We start from the raw sequence: 17,067 nt of genomic DNA, 5'->3' as shown, positions 1-17,067 counted from the left end.
AACCGCCTCCCATGACCCCTCACTGCCCAGCATGGCGCAAATTACGCCTGGGAGTGAGAGGTCATCACCGATCGCCGCTACCAGAGTGCGGCGCTCTTCGGACCACGCTGTACATACCTGAAGGGTGTGTTGCGCGGTGTCCTCATCAGCGCCGCACTCGTGGCACGACGTCGTCTCCTCTCTTCTTATACGGCACAGGTACCGCCCGAAGCACCCGTGTCCTGTCAGCACCTGTGAAAGTTTGTAATTCAATGCGCCGTGGCGCCTCCCACACCAGTCCGAGAGCCGTGAGCGTATGGCCTCTATGGTGCGGGCGCCGTATTTGGCGTCCGCTAGGCCAGCAGCCCACAGCTCTATGGTCATTCGCTTTCTCTCCGCCCGGGACCGGGCGAGCTCCTCTGGAGCCGGGGCTTCGCCCCGAGCTCTCTGCTCGGCCCGCTCCCGGTACGCTTCGGCCAGCACACCCGCTTCTATCTCCCACGGGGGAGTGCCGGCCAAAGCGCAGGCCGCTGCGTGGCTCACCGTGCGGTAGGCCATGCATGCGCGCACCGCAACGATGCGCTGCGGCCTGCGGAGGAGGGCCCTGTTTGGCGCGTCCAGGGCTTCTGCCCATATCGGCGCGCCGTACAGGGCCATACTGCGAATGACCATGGCGTACAAGCGTCTGACCTGTACGCCCGGACCTCTCAAGTTCGGGAGGAGCCTGGCGAGGGCAGAAGCCGCGCCGACGAGTCGGGGGGTTAGCGTCCGGAAGTGATCTCCGAAACGCCAACCCCCATCGAGGATAAGGCCAAGATATTTGATCCGGGCCTTAACCTCGACCTCGTCCCCGTTGATCCGGAGGGTCGCTCCTGCGGGCACTCTCCACCTCGGCCCTTTGAAGCAGAGGGCCTCGGTTTTGTGGAGTGCCACGCGGAGTCCGAGCGCCTCGATCCTCCGGACCAACAGGGTGGCCCCGGCTTCCGCCCTCCTCTTAACTTTTCTCCAGGTGGTGTCCCGGACGGCTATCATCGTGTCATCTGCGTAGCAAATGACAGCCATCCGGGGCAGCACCTCCCCGCGGATGGCCCAATCAAAGCCGATGTTCCACAGCAGGGGTCCTAGGACGGACCCCTGAGGAACACCGGAGGCCATCCGCCGCTCCTCTCTTCCCTCCCTCCCCATGTAGGACACTACCCGCTCTCGCAGGTAGTGTCCCACAATCCTCCGGAGATAGAGGGGCAGTTCGTGAAACCGAAGTGCCTCCTCTATTACTCCGAAGGGGAGGGAGCCGAAGGCGTTGGCGATGTCAAGTGACACCGCCACCGCCCCCTGTCCCCTCTCGGCCGCATCCTTCGAGAACCTTTTCAGGGCGGTCAGGGCGTCCAGGGTGGATCGCCCGGACCGGAACCCGAACTGGTTCTCGGAGAGCTGCGGCCCTTCCGTCTCCAGATGCTGGATGATTCGGGAAGCCAATACTCTTTCGAGTAACTTCCCAGCCTCATCCAGCATCACGAGCGGCCGGTGACCAGAAGGAGAGTCGACGGGGTGACCCTCCTTCCTCAGCAACACCAGCCGCCCTTCCTTCCACACCCCGGGGAAACGCCCCTCCGCCAGACAGTCGTTAAACAGTCTGCGGAGGCGTTCCCCGAGGTGTTCCAGCGCAATGTGCAGGACCTTTCCAGGCACTCCGTCTGGCCCCGGGGCCTTGCGGGTCCCCCTGAGCCGGCCCGCCGCCCTGGCCATTTCCTCCTTCGTTATCGGGGGTGGGGCGAGGGCGGCGGACCGGTTCAGTGGTTCGTCGTCGTCCGCCGGCATGTCTCTTGTCATGCGCGGTGGTACAAAAGAAGGGCTATCCGGGAACAGCCCTTCGACCACCGCGCTAAGGACCGCCGGCTCCATCGTTTCCGTGGGGGGCGCCACCTTCAGCTTCGCCCGCACCATGCGGTATGGGCGCCCCCACGGGTCTGCGTCTAAGGTCGCCAAGAACTCCGCATAGGCAGAGTCCTTGGCGGCCTTGATCGCGCTGGAGAACGCCTTCTTTGCCGAGCTCAGCTCGGCGTGAAGGCGTTCTAGCTCCTCCTCTGTTCGGTTCCGCCGTCTGCGGCACCGGGTGAATGCACGTCGGGCTGCGTTACTGGCGGAGCGCAGGGCGGCTAGGTCCTGCGTCCACCAGTACACGCCTTCCCGGGGCGCGAAGCCACGTCGCGCCCTGGGCATTCCGGCGTTGCAGACGGCGGTCAGATCTCGACGAAATCTCGCCGCCCTCTCGTCGACCCCCACCGTTTGGGGGGGTTCCTCCGCCCATGCCCGGACGATGGCGGCTTCTTCCGCCAGGTCAGGGTCGAGGCGTGAGAGCTGCCACTTTGGGAAGCCCTCAACGCCTCGTCGTCCTGCCGCTGCCGTCCGGGCCTGTGACCCCTGGGGCGCGGTGGAGACCCTGAACCGGATGTACAAATGATCGGACAGGGTCTCCACCTCCTCGAGGACACGCCAACACGATATGCGTGCACCGATGCCGGGGGTCGCGAACGTGACGTCCACGACTGATCCCCCTTGTCGGCGCACGCACGTGTTGGCGTTGCCTTGGTTCTCCGGAACTAAGCCGATCATGACGGCCCAGTCCCGGAGAAGCGCCCCTTTCAGGTCAGTGATGGAGGACCCCCACGCTGCGCACTTAGCGTTGAGGTCCCCCATCACGATGACCTGGGCCGGTGATGCTCGCTGCACAACCGGCTCCAGGCCATCCAGGAACCTCTCGAATTGTCGGAGGTTCCTGTTTGGGGAGAAGTAGACTCCTATGAGTACTACTTCTCCCCAGTTCACCGCCACGTAGCCCGCTCCTCGCTCCCTGAGGGAGAGGGGTCGCGGGCTCGAAGGCGGCGCCACAATGGCGACTGATCCCTCTGTGTCCCCGAACCAACTGGGTTGGGGGGGGACAAAGTAGGGTTCAGCCACGACCGCAACAGCAATTCTCCACTCTGCCAGGCACTGCATGAGCAAGTCCTGTGCCCTGGCAGAGTGGTTGGTGTTCGTCTGTAGTAGGTCGAAATGCAGGTGTCTTGGCATTAAGATACCTGCATTTCTTCCTCCTCAGCCATACGGCTGCCGTGCGGTTGGGGCTGAGTGCGAGGCACTCTGCTCGACGACGGGGCTTTGCCCTTCACCGACGGGGGTGTGCACTTGGCACCCCCCATCACATGTGAGTGTGGGCGCCCCGTCGTTGCACACACGGTGCATTTGCAGGGGGCCTCGCACTCTGCCGACTTGTGTCCTTCACTGCCGCAGCGGAAGCAGAGACGCCCGTTCTCTGTCTCCGCTGGGCATAGAGCGCGAGTGTGGCCCAGCATCATGCATTTATAGCAACGCAATGGCTGGGCCTCCACTGCTTTGACGGTGGCCATCGTCCATCCGATGGCCACTCGTCCCGCCTTCACGACTGCCTTAGCGGCAGTCGCTGGGCACTTGACCAGGGCGGAGCCTCCGCCCCAGAAACTCGGCCTGATATTGCCTACTTTCATGGAGGTGGGGGGACACCCGCCGACCGATGCCAGTTGGGCCGCCACTTCCTCAGTGGTCACCGTGTCATCCAGACCGGTGATCCTGAGGACGGCCATTTTGGTTGGGCGGGTGATGTCCGCCCAGCTGCCTACTGCCTCCACCAGGGCGGCGGCAAGGCGGTCAGCAGTTTCCTCGGGGGAGGTCCCCCCGACCTCCATCAGTTTGGAGCCGGTCATGCTCGTTCGGATCTTGACCGACTCCAAACCGAATTCCCTCAGGGATATCGAGGACCTGGCCTTTGCCAGGACCTCGGTGTACTTCGCGTCAGTCGTGGCCCCTTCCGCATTGGTCATGGTGGCCCCTTTCTTGAGGGTCACCACTATGGCCGCGGTTTTTGGGGCCACGATTTTAACGGCCTTTGGTGGGGCCGGGGCGATCTGCCGGGTTGTTCCGGCTGAGGGGGGGGAATAAGCAGCGACAGCGGCATTTCCCCTCTTCTTCCGCCGGACAACCTCGGACCAGGAGTTGCCCACAGTCCCCGACTGGGCTTCCCCCTCTCCACTTGTTCCAGCGGTTGGGGGGGGAGGGGTCGCGTCTGCCTGTCCTGCCCCCTGTTTTCCCTTGGAGGGAGGAGGTGGCGGGGGGGCAGTCGGCCGCTTTGCAGCGCCCTTCTTCGGTGCCTTCTTTACCGCCCTAGGTGTGGGCGCCGGGGATGGCTGGGCTTCCCCATCCACCTCCATGGCGCCCTCCACGATCCCCGACCGGGACTTGTGACGGGGCGGCGGCGGCTGCCGTTGGTCGGCACGCAGGGGGGGCCTCATGACGGGCTCCGGAGGAAGGCGCATCTCCAGGTCTTGTAGGCGGGCATTGATCATCCCGCCTACCGACTGCAGGAGTTGCCCCTTCATTTCCTCCATAGCATATCTTAGCACCTCCTCAAAGTTGGGCTGCTGTGGCCCTGTGGCCTCTTTCGGGGCTGCAGCGGACTTCCGCTGCGACTCCACGTACGCCTGCTTGAAGGCACGCAGCTCGTTGCGGACAATATCCAGTTCCCTTGAAAGGCGAGCATTGTCCGCGCGGAGCCTGCGCTGCTCTTCATCTGGCGTTATATCGCGGAGGCCCTCAACCGCTTCAACAACGCATTTAGTGGCCCGGTTAATTTGGCCCCACACGGTACCCTTTAGGTGGCTACTCTTCTTGATTTCTTCCTTTATTTTCTCCACGCTTTTGAGAGCCTCCTCGGCGAGGGCCTCGACCGTGCCCCTGGATAGGGCGTCGGGGGTCCCGTCGTCAGAGGCTTTTGCTGAAGCCACTGCGGGGCTCGTCTTCCTCCCGGATGGACGGTAAGTTGGGTCGGGGTCCTCCCCCTCACTATCCCCCCCATCAGCTACGTAGTCTTTAGCTTCCTTGAGGAAGCTGTAAACCCCTACCGGGCGCCTAACGCGGCCCCTCGTCGAAGAGGAGGCCACTTTATGCGCCACGGCCGGGGCGTCCTCATCTGCGGATGTAGCGGCCAACGGCCGTTTATGGGTCGTTCCCGTTCGGTACTTTAATGTCAAGCCCGCTGACCGCGGCTTACCTCCCTTGTTTGGCCTTGCGGCGTCCTCGCTGCACGCGGCGCCCGCGGCTCCCAGCCGGCGCCCGGAGGCGCCCTCGTCCTCTGAGCACGTGTAGTCCGACATGGAGGTGTCCTCCCCCATGTCGTAAGTCACTTTGCTATTGTTGTTCATAGCGTTTGCAGACTATTCATAAGTTCTACAACACTAAAAACAAACTTAATCACTAATAAAACTAAACTAATTTGGTCTCTGTCCACCCTTAAAACTATACCGGTCGATTTGTCTCGCTGAGACGCATCTCCCGGTATATCACACGTCGAAATCGGAACACTTTTTGGAATTTGTCGTAAAAGTGCCACGCCCAAAACGACCGTTACAACACTTAAACACTAAAAACTTAACTAATTTGGTCTCTATCCACACTAAAAACTATATCGGTCGATTTGTCTCACTGAGACGCATCTCCCGATATATCACACGTCGAGATCGAAGCACTTTTAGACTTTGACGAAAAAGTGCCACGCCCGAAATAACCGTTAAAACACTAAAACACTAAAAACTTAACTATTTTGGTCTCTGCCCACTATGTATTATATATCACTAGATGCGTCTCGCCGAGGCGCATCTCCCGATGTATAACACTGGTATATCACCTCACTTTTTACCACATTTATCGAATTTTAAATGCGGAGCGACACGGAAGCGATGCACACGGTACGGCAACCGGCGCGCGATTAACCTAACCTAACCTAACCTAACCTAACCTAACCTACCTACCTACCTACCTACCTACCTACCTACCTACCTACCTACCTACCTACCTACCTACCTACCTACCTACCTACCTACCTACCTACCTACCTACCTACCTACCTACCTACCTACCTACCTACCTACCTACCTACCTACCTACCTACCTACCTACCTACCTACCTACCTACCTACCTACCTACCTACCTACCTACCTACCTACCTACCTACCTACCTACCTACCTACCTACCTACCTACCTACCTACCTACCTACCTACCTACCTACCTACCTACCTACCTACCTACCTACCTACCTACCTACCTACCTACCTACCTACCTACCTACCTACCTACCTACCTACCTACCTACCTACCTACCTACCTACCTACCTACCTACCTACCTACCTACCTACCTACCTACCTACCTACCTACCTACCTACCTACCTACCTACCTACCTACCTACCTACCTACCTACCTACCTACCTACCTACCTACCTACCTACCTACCTACCTACCTACCTACCTACCTACCTACCTACCTACCTACCTACCTACCTACCTACCTACCTACCTACCTACCTACCTACCTACCTACCTACCTACCTACCTACCTACCTACCTACCTACCTACCTACCTACCTACCTACCTACCTACCTACCTACCTACCTACCTACCTACCTACCTACCTACCTACCTACCTACCTACCTACCTACCTACCTACCTACCTACCTACCTACCTACCTACCTACCTACCTACCTACCTACCTACCTACCTACCTACCTACCTACCTACCTACCTACCTACCTACCTACCTACCTACCTACCTACCTACCTACCTACCTACCTACCTACCTACCTACCTACCTACCTACCTACCTACCTACCTACCTACCTACCTACCTACCTACCTACCTACCTACCTACCTACCTACCTACCTACCTACCTACCTACCTACCTACCTACCTACCTACCTACCTACCTACCTACCTACCTACCTACCTACCTACCTACCTACCTACCTACCTACCTACCTACCTACCTACCTACCTACCTACCTACCTACCTACCTACCTACCTACCTACCTACCTACCTACCTACCTACCTACCTACCTACCTACCTACCTACCTACCTACCTACCTACCTACCTACCTACCTACCTACCTACCTACCTACCTACCTACCTACCTACCTACCTACCTACCTACCTACCTACCTACCTACCTACCTACCTACCTACCTACCTACCTACCTACCTACCTACCTACCTACCTACCTACCTACCTACCTACCTACCTACCTACCTACCTACCTACCTACCTACCGCAGTCGCGTGCCAGACGCCGTCGCGAACGCATCGCTCCCGCGCGGCTCCGCAGTAAAAATAACTCGAAGTGGGAAAAAGTTCTCAAATATTGAAGTGTTATATATCGTTAGATTCGCCTCAGTGTCACGAACAAAATGGTGCAAAAATCTTTGTAAAATACAATCTGTGTGAAAAGTTATAGTGGAAAAATTGTAAATCTTTTCAGTGCAAAACTTCAAATTGAAACGCCTCGAAAACAAGATCGAGAACATATCTGTTTTAAATTATAATTCGGAGCACCGATATGAAACCTTGCTTCTAGTGAACAATCTAGATTTTTGCCGATAGAAAATAAATTTCTACAAAATTTTCCATCTTCACACACGTATAAATTAATAAACCGAATGTTGTGAGTGACTTGTTATATATCGTGAACAAAATAACAATAGTAAAACTAGTGTATATAATAGACTCAAATAGCAACATAACAAAAACAAAATTTTCATAATATGAAAAAACTTCTCGGTCTACTGGTTAATATTATAAAACCACAGATAACAAGGACGACAACTACTTCGCCAGCTGATTCTAACACCGTTTGAATCATCAAAATCGGACATTTAGTTCCGAAGATATCAAGAGAAGAAAATTGTGTTGCGTAATTACAAATCAAAATTGACTTATTTATTTATTGACATTTTTCAAATATAGTAATTTTGTATAATGAAGATCGCTCTAAAAATACCATCTAGTGTAAAAGACATTACATTAGTGTAAAGGATATTTAATTCCGAAGATATTTAGAGAAGAAAATTGTGTTGCGTAATTACAAAGCAAAATTGACTTTTTAATTTATTGACATTTTTCCAATATAGCGATTTCATATAATAAAAATTGCTCAAAAAATGCCATCTAGTGATAATGTATGTAAATATTATTTAGTTATATATATATTTAATAGTGATGCAAAATTAATTCTCTAATATACAATGCCTATCAACAATACACCACCCCCTCCTCTCCCTGCTGGAGTGGACGACGTTGTTGACATTACAAGTTTTGTGGACACTTTAAATAAACTCAGTGAGTGTATATCCTTGGCAATCTCGGAAGGGAAATCGGTCACGGCCAGTAACAAAAAACTCATTACGTCCGCCGCCGACGAAATAAAACGTTGCGGAAACAAACTCGCAGGCATGCCCCAACACTCTCTTCAGCCACCTAACTACGGGGGTTTAAATGACATCAAGGAAGATATTGTGGCTTGTGTGCGCGAAGAAATTAACAAGCTGAGAAATACTGCCACACACCGCACAACCTATGCCCAGGCCCTTAACACACCGCGCCGTGCACCACCTTCAGGGTCAGCAACACCGATCCTTCCTACAAGCAAGCCGGCACTTATAATCAGTACTGTACAACCCTCCAAAACACGTCAGGAAGTCGTGACAGCATTCAAAAAACAGGCATCATTTAAACAGCATAGTTATGCCCCAGCATGTATACGCGCGATTTCCAACAACAAATTAAGAGTAGAGTTCAACTCTGTAACCCAACGCGACGACACATTGAGGCGCCTGGAGGGGTGCGCAGAGGTGAAAGCGGAGCCGGCTCGATGCCTGAAACCAATGTGCATCCTGAAGGGTATATCCGTTGACACCCCCTCACACGAGCTAGTCGAAATTATTAAAAATCAAAATGAGGAAGTTGCCGCTCTTATCAGCAGCGAGGACGACCTTAAACTCCGATTTAAAAGGAATAACCGCAACCCCAACTTATACAATGCGGTTCTTTTAGCTCACCCCAGAGTGTGGCGCCAAATCCTCACCTGCGGCCGCCTCTGTGTAGACCATCAGCGGGTGCACGCTCAAGATTTCTCACCTTTCCTTCAATGCTATAAGTGCTTACAATTTGGACATACCAAGGCTAGGTGCCCCTCAGAGGAAAGCCCTTGTACCTACTGCGCCGAGACCGGTCACCCCATAGACTCCTGCTCCACCGGTATAAAGAAGGGAGCCCCCACCTGCTACAATTGTAAGGCCCATAACGCAAAATTTAATTCTAATAATGACACTAAACACAAGGCCACAGACTCACGATGTCCAATATTACGTTCTATGAAAGCCAAAATAACTTCACGTATCGACTATGGTTCCAGTTAGAAACATAAAAATTATACAGTGTAACTTAGACAGATCTCGCAACAGCACACACGAATTCCTTGTGTACTTTATGGCTAGTAATCACCAAATCGCGCTTATCTCTGAACCATACCTAGGTACTGGCAGGGAAGTCCAACCTATACGCGGTTTAAACATCTTCCAGTTTCCAGGTTCTAGCAACAACAATGTCAAGGCCTGCATATTTACCAAACCACTGTTAGGCGATGTAATGGGTGATAGCGAACACTCATCTCCCAACTTGAGCGTTGTCCATATATGCCTGGGACATCGTAGTGTTTACTTCGCCTCGGTCTACGTTGAACCTGATAACGATCAATATAACACACTAGAGCGTTTAGATGACTTTCTCAAGGCCAAGGACAAATCACATCGTATAGTAGGGGGGGACTTTAATGGTTGGCACTCCACCTGGGGAAGTGCACGGACAAATGCTAGGGGTCACGAAATTATTGAGATAGCCAACGGAAATGACATGGTTGTCTGCAATCGGGGAAAAACACCAACCTTTGAAACAGTGACACATGATAGATATCGCTCATCTATTATTGACCTTACCCTCTCCTCAGCCTCTATTTATGACCACATTCTTGGCTGGCAAGTCCCTCCTCCCAACACAATGCAATAGACTTTTCACTTGATTTATGTAACAGAACCGTTGGAACTACCAACAATTCTTCATTCTTATTCAACAGCAGTAAAGCTAACTGGCCCCTATTTAAAGACTCCATTCACCTCCGCATGACCAACACTGACATCCTGGATCGCGACATCTCGGCTCTTAGTTCTGAACAGTTAGAGTCACTTATTGATGATGTCACTAACATTATACGCTCTGCTTGTACTGACTCCATGTCTGTCAAGGGAAAAGGCCAGGGTAAAACAAAGCCCCCATGGTGGTCACCGTCCTTAGAGGAGCAGAAAAGATCCATTATACAACTACACCACCAGATCCATCGAGCTAAATCCCTAAATCAACCCATCGCAGACTTGGCGGCTCAACAACAACTTCTTAAGTACCAGTATTCACGAAATCTGCGCTCCGAAAGTACTAAAAACTTCAGAGAATTTTGCCAACTCCAGAACAAAGAGAACGTATGGTCTCTCACTAATCGTCTTCTTAAGGACACCGCTCCGCGTCGCCCCCCCACCACACTTAAAATAGGCAACACCTTCACTAAGGATGCTCACGAGACTGCGACGGCATTACTGCATCACTTCTACCCAGATGATGGCCCAGACACAGAACCCTCCCACCACAATCTCCGTTCTCACGAAAAAGACAGCCCCAATACCCCTGACGACATCCCATTTTCCAAGGAGGAAATGCTTGAGTATCTAAAACAGATGGACCCCAAAAAAGCACCAGGACTAGACGGACTGACTGCTGACATCTGCTACCAATTCGCGTCTGACTATCCCCAACTCATCACGGATATTTTTAATAAATGCCTCGAAGCTCGACATTTCCCTAGGCAGTGGAAGGAGGCTTACGTCAAAATCGTCCCCAAACATGGTAAACCAGACAACACCCAACTAACTTCATTCAGACCTATCGGGCTCCTCCCTGTTTTCGGAAAACTTCTTGAAAAATTATTCATCAAACGAGTCACATACATAGCTTACAAAAATGATAAACTCAACACGAGACAATTCGGATTTAAAGAGCAGACCAACACAATATCAGCCATACACAGCGCATTGGATATAATTAAAACTGCCAAATCAGAGAAACGTCTTGTAATAGCGGTCTCTCTAGATATTAAAGCAGCGTTTGACAATGCCTGGTGGCCGGCACTCTTTCATCGTCTCAGATTACTTAACTGCCCTAGAAACATTTTTGAACTCATCCAAAGTTACACACAGAATCGTAAAGTCACTATGGAGCATGCTGGAGCACGAGTCACCAAAAGCATGACCAAGGGATGCGTCCAAGGCTCAACCTGTGGACCCATCCTTTGGAATATAATCCTAGATGAACTTCTCGATCTACCCCTCCCCCCAGGATGTCATATACAGGCGTTTGCTGATGACGTCTTCCTCACGATTACCGCAAAAAACGTCGAAGAGATAGAACACCATACAAACAGCGCCTTAGACACAATAGTTAAATGGGGAAGGAGCGTTAAACTGGAGTTCGGCCCATCTAAAACTAAAGTAATTTCATTCACACCCAGATGTAAAAGAGCCATTATTAAAATAGACAATCACAACCTCATTTTTGATAAAGAAATTAAATATTTAGGCTTAATAATAGACGAGAATTTGACGTTTACCAGCCATGTGCATTTCATTATAAATAAAGCGAGTCGAATTTTCAATAAACTTTGCCTTTACACAAGACCCACTTGGGGCGCACATCCAGAGAACATCAGGACCATCCACAATCAAGTAATAACACCTATAATCACTTACGCGGCGGGTATTTGGGTCAAGTAATAACACCTATAATCACTTACGCGGCGGGTATTTGGGGACACATTGCCCATAAACTATATATAAAAAATGACCTACAGAGATTACAACGAGGCTTTGCAATTAAAGCGATCAAGGCATTCCGCACTGTCTCCACAACCGCAGCGCTAGCGCTCGCTCAGTTCACTCCTTTTGACCTAAAAATTTTAGAACAACATGCTATAGAAACCACCCGACTCACAGGTGCATCCCCCATCATACCCAACAATATCCCCTTAGAACGTCCTACCCCACCAGGCAAGCTTCTTCACCCTGCACTCAGAATAAATACTGAAATCAGTAAACTAAGCAACCAGGAGGAAATCGTCCAAATTTGCCCCCCACACGCCTGTCAAATTTACACTGACGGCAGCAAACAAGAGGACGGGGCGGTAGGTGCAGCATTTGTATGCTGGGACCCACATACCAATAGATCCACACCCAAAAAATACAAACTCCACCACACTTGCACAGTTTTCCAAGCAGAGCTTTTTGCCATCGCAGAAGCATGCAACTGGGCACGCAATAAAAAATTCATAAGCACATATATCTTTTCCGACTCTCTCTCATCCATACAGGCCATTCACAATAGGAGTAACACCCATCCACTAGTCACTAAAATTCATTACATTATACACTCACACAGAGATATAGGGGAAATCAAAATTTTATGGGTCAAAAGCCACATTGGTATAACTGGCAACGAGACCGCAGACTCCTTAGCCAACTCAGCAGCCACATTACATAGAAGCCCCGATTATGCCTACTTCCCCCTTTCACACATCAAGCAACAAATACGTCTTCGTCATCGTCAGTCTTGGGAGAGGAGATACCAGAGCGCGCCTCAAGGGAGTCACACACGTTCTTTGCTCCCCACTTTAGACAGCGTTGACAATCTATGGTCTGCTGCTAAGACATCTTTTCAATTCACGCAGTATCTCACAGGGCACGGCTTTCACAAGTCATACCTCTACAGATTCAAAATCGCAGATAACGAAGCGTGCCCCTGTGATGATACCACTGCACAAACTTTTGATCACTTAATTAAGGACTGCCCACGCTTCCAAAATTATAGATTAGACCACAAGCTCCTTTGTAGGTGCCTCAAGGTGTCTCCATACTCCCTGCCCGAACTCCTGTCTAAGAAATCTGCCCTTGATTCTTTCACTAAATTCATCACATATATAGTTGACCATTTAAAAGCATTCAACAATCCCAACCCTTAAGACTCAAATTGACCCTTCTTGTTCATTACATTTACACATATGTCATATCCATTTATATGTTTTATTTTGTTGTATAAAATTTTTCTATAATAGTCTAGCTTTAGGTTTAATTTTAAGTTAGTCTTTATTATGAGCACTGTGTCCAGGCAGCAGTCAGACAATAGTATCAAATCGCTAAGGAAGACTGCTGTCTGGACCACGCGAACAATGTTTTATATAATTTAATGTGTAAGACCATGTATAAAATTTTGTGGAACATGACAATATACTCCCACCCGGGAGGGTGTACTCTCGGGTGGAAAATCAAAAAAAAAAAAAAAAAAAAAAAAAAAACCTACCTACCTACCTACCTACCTACCTACCTACCTACCTACCTACCTACCTACCTACCTACCTACCTACCTACCTACCTACCTACCTACCTACCTACCTACCTACCTACCTACCTACCTACCTACCTACCTACCTACCTACCTACCTACCTACCTACCTACCTACCTACCTACCTACCTACCTACCTACCTACCTACCTACCTACCTACCTACCTACCTACCTACCTACCTACCTACCTACCTACCTACCTACCTACCTACCTACCTACCTACCTACCTACCTACCTACCTACCTACCTACCTACCTACCTACCTACCTACCTACCTACCTACCTACCTACCTACCTACCTACCTACCTACCTACCTACCTACCTACCTACCTACCTACCTACCTACCTACCTACCTACCTACCTACCTACCTACCTACCTACCTACCTACCTACCTACCTACCTACCTACCTACCTACCTACCTACCTACCTACCTACCTACCTACCTACCTACCTACCTACCTACCTACCTACCTACCTACCTACCTACCTACCTACCTACCTACCTACCTACCTACCTACCTACCTACCTACCTACCTACCTACCTACCTACCTACCTACCTACCTACCTACCTACCTACCTACCTACCTACCTACCTACCTACCTACCTACCTACCTACCTACCTACCTACCTACCTACCTACCTACCTACCTACCTACCTACCTACCTACCTACCTACCTACCTACCTACCTACCCTACCTACCTACCTACCTACCTACCTACCTACCTACCTACCTACCTACCTACCTACCTACCTACCTACCTACCTACCTACCTACCTACCTACCTACCTACCTACCTACCTACCTACCTACCTACCTACCTACCTACCTACCTACCTACCTACCTACCTACCTACCTACCTACCTACCTACCTACCTACCTACCTACCTACCTACCTACCTACCTACCTACCTACCTACCTACCTACCTACCTACCTACCTACCTACCTACCTACCTACCTACCTACCTACCTACCTACCTACCACCTACCTACCTACCTACCTACCTACCTACCTACCTACCTACCTACCTACCTACCTACCTACCTACCTACCTACCTACCTACCTACCTACCTACCTACCTACCTACCTACCTACCTACCTACCTACCTACCTACCTACCTACCTACCTACCTACCTACCTACCTACCTACCTACCTACCTACCTACCTACCTACCTACCTACCTACCTACCTACCTACCTACCTACCTACCTACCTACCTACCTACCTACCTACCTACCTACCTACCTACCTACCTACCTACCTACCTACCTACCTACCTACCTACCTACCTACCTACCTACCTACCTACCTACCTACCTACCTACCTACCTACCTACCTACCTACCTACCTACCTACCTACCTACCTACCTACCTACCTACCTACCTACCTACCTACCTACCTACCTACCTACCTACCTACCTACCTACCTACCTACCTACCTACCTACCTACCTACCTACCTACCTACCTACCTACCTACCTACCTACCTACCTACCTACCTACCTACCTACCTACCTACCTACCTACCTACCTACCTACCTACCTACCTACCTACCTACCTACCTACCTACCTACCTACCTACCCTACCTACCTACCTACCTACCTACCTACCTACCTACCTACCTACCTACCTACCTACCTACCTACCTACCTACCTACCTACCTACCTACCTACCTACCTACCTACCTACCTACCTACCTACCTACCTACCCCACGCGAACAATGTTATATAATTTAATGTGTAAGATCATGTATAAAATTTTGTGGAACATGACAATATACTCCCACCCGGGAGGGTGTACTCTCGGGTGGAAAATCAAAAAAAAAAAAAAAAAAAAAAAAAAAAAAAAAAAAAAAAAAAAAAACCTACCTACCTACCTACCTACCTACCTACCTACCTACCTACCTACCTACCTACCTACCTACCTACCTACCTACCTACCTACCTACCTACCTACCTACCTACCTACCTACCTACCTACCTACCTACCTACCTACCTACCTACCTACCTACCTACCTACCTACCTACCTACCTACCTACCTACCTACCTACCTACCTACCTACCTACCTACCTACCTACCTACCTACCTACCTACCTACCTACCTACCTACCTACCTACCTACCTACCTACCTACCTACCTACCTACCTACCTACCTACCTACCTACCTACCTACCTACCTACCTACCTACCTACCTACCTACCTACCTACCTACCTACCTACCTACCTACCTACCTACCTACCTACCTACCTACCTACCTACCTACCTACCTACCTACCTACCTACCTACCTACCTACCTACCTACCTACCTACCTACCTACCTACCTACCTACCTACCTACCTACCTACCTACCTACCTACCTACCTACCTACCTACCTACCTACCTACCTACCTACCTACCTACCTACCTACCTACCTACCTACCTACCTACCTACCTACCTACCTACCTACCTACCTACCTACCTACCTACCTACCTACCTACCTACCTACCTACCTACCTACCTACCTACCTACCTACCTACCTACCTACCTACCTACCTACCTACCTACCTACCTACCTACCTACCTACCTACCTACCTACCTACCTACCTACCTACCTACCTACCTACCTACCTACCTACCTACCTACCTACCTACCTACCTACCTACCTACCTACCTACCTACCTACCTACCTACCTACCTACCTACCTACCTACCTACCTACCTACCTACCTACCTACCTACCTACCTACCTACCTACCTACCTACCTACCTACCTACCTACCTACCTACCTACCTACCTACCTACCTACCTACCTACCTACCTACCTACCTACCTACCTACCTACCTACCTACCTACCTACCTACCTACCTACCTACCTACCTACCTACCTACCTACCTACCTACCTACCTACCTACCTACCTACCTACCTACCTACCTACCTACCTACCTACCTACCTACCTACCTACCTACCTACCTACCTACCTACCTACCTACCTACCTACCTACCTACCTACCTACCTACCTACCTACCTACCTACCTACCTACCTACCTACCTACCTACCTACCTACCTACCTACCTACCTACCTACCTACCTACCTACCTACCTACCTACCTACCTACCTACCTACCTACCTACCTACCTACCTACCTACCTACCTACCTACCTACCTACCTACCTACCTACCTACCTACCTACCTACCTACCTACCTACCTACCTACCTACCTACCTACCTACCTACCTACCTACCTACCTACCTACCTACCTACCTACCTACCTACCTACCTACCTACCTACCTACCTACCTACCTACCTACCTACCTACCTACCTACCTACCTACCTACCTACCTACCTACCTACCTACCTACCTACCTACCTACCTACCTACCTACCTACCTACCTACCTACCTACCTACCTACCTACCTACCTACCTACCTACCTACCTACCTACCTACCTACCTACCTACCTACCTACCTACCTACCTACCTACCTACCTTTACAATATAGAAAATTACCGCACAACGGCAGAGTCGCACGAACGTAAAAGCTACGGCGGCTGTCCAAATAAGTAGGACTTAAACTTATCAGCTGACGACTTTTCCCTTGACTTACAGCTTACAGCTAGCTGATTATTTTAACAATTCTCTGATAAATTATCATCAAGTTTCCGTTGGTCATAGATGCTGCTGCGTTACACCATTCAA

The 17,067-nt window shown here is 50.7% G+C and overlaps 1 protein-coding gene across 1 annotated transcript; it reads right to left on the bottom strand.

Annotated features, from left to right (window-relative positions):
- Nucleotides 1–3,047: 3,047 nt before the first annotated feature.
- LOC123721816 (spermatogenesis-associated protein 21-like) lies at nt 3,048–5,180 on the bottom strand. The gene has a single exon (XM_045681692.1). The coding sequence runs from the start codon at nt 5,178–5,180 to the stop codon at nt 3,048–3,050; it is 2,133 nt and encodes a 710-aa protein (XP_045537648.1).
- Nucleotides 5,181–17,067: the final 11,887 nt, after the last annotated feature.

The sequence above is a fragment of the Papilio machaon genome, chromosome 16 (assembly GCF_912999745.1).
Source record: "Papilio machaon chromosome 16, ilPapMach1.1, whole genome shotgun sequence".
NCBI classification, from domain to species: domain Eukaryota; kingdom Metazoa; phylum Arthropoda; class Insecta; order Lepidoptera; family Papilionidae; genus Papilio; species Papilio machaon.
Note: the sequence above shows the minus strand (reverse complement) of the source record. Positions and strands in the feature narration are given on the sequence as shown.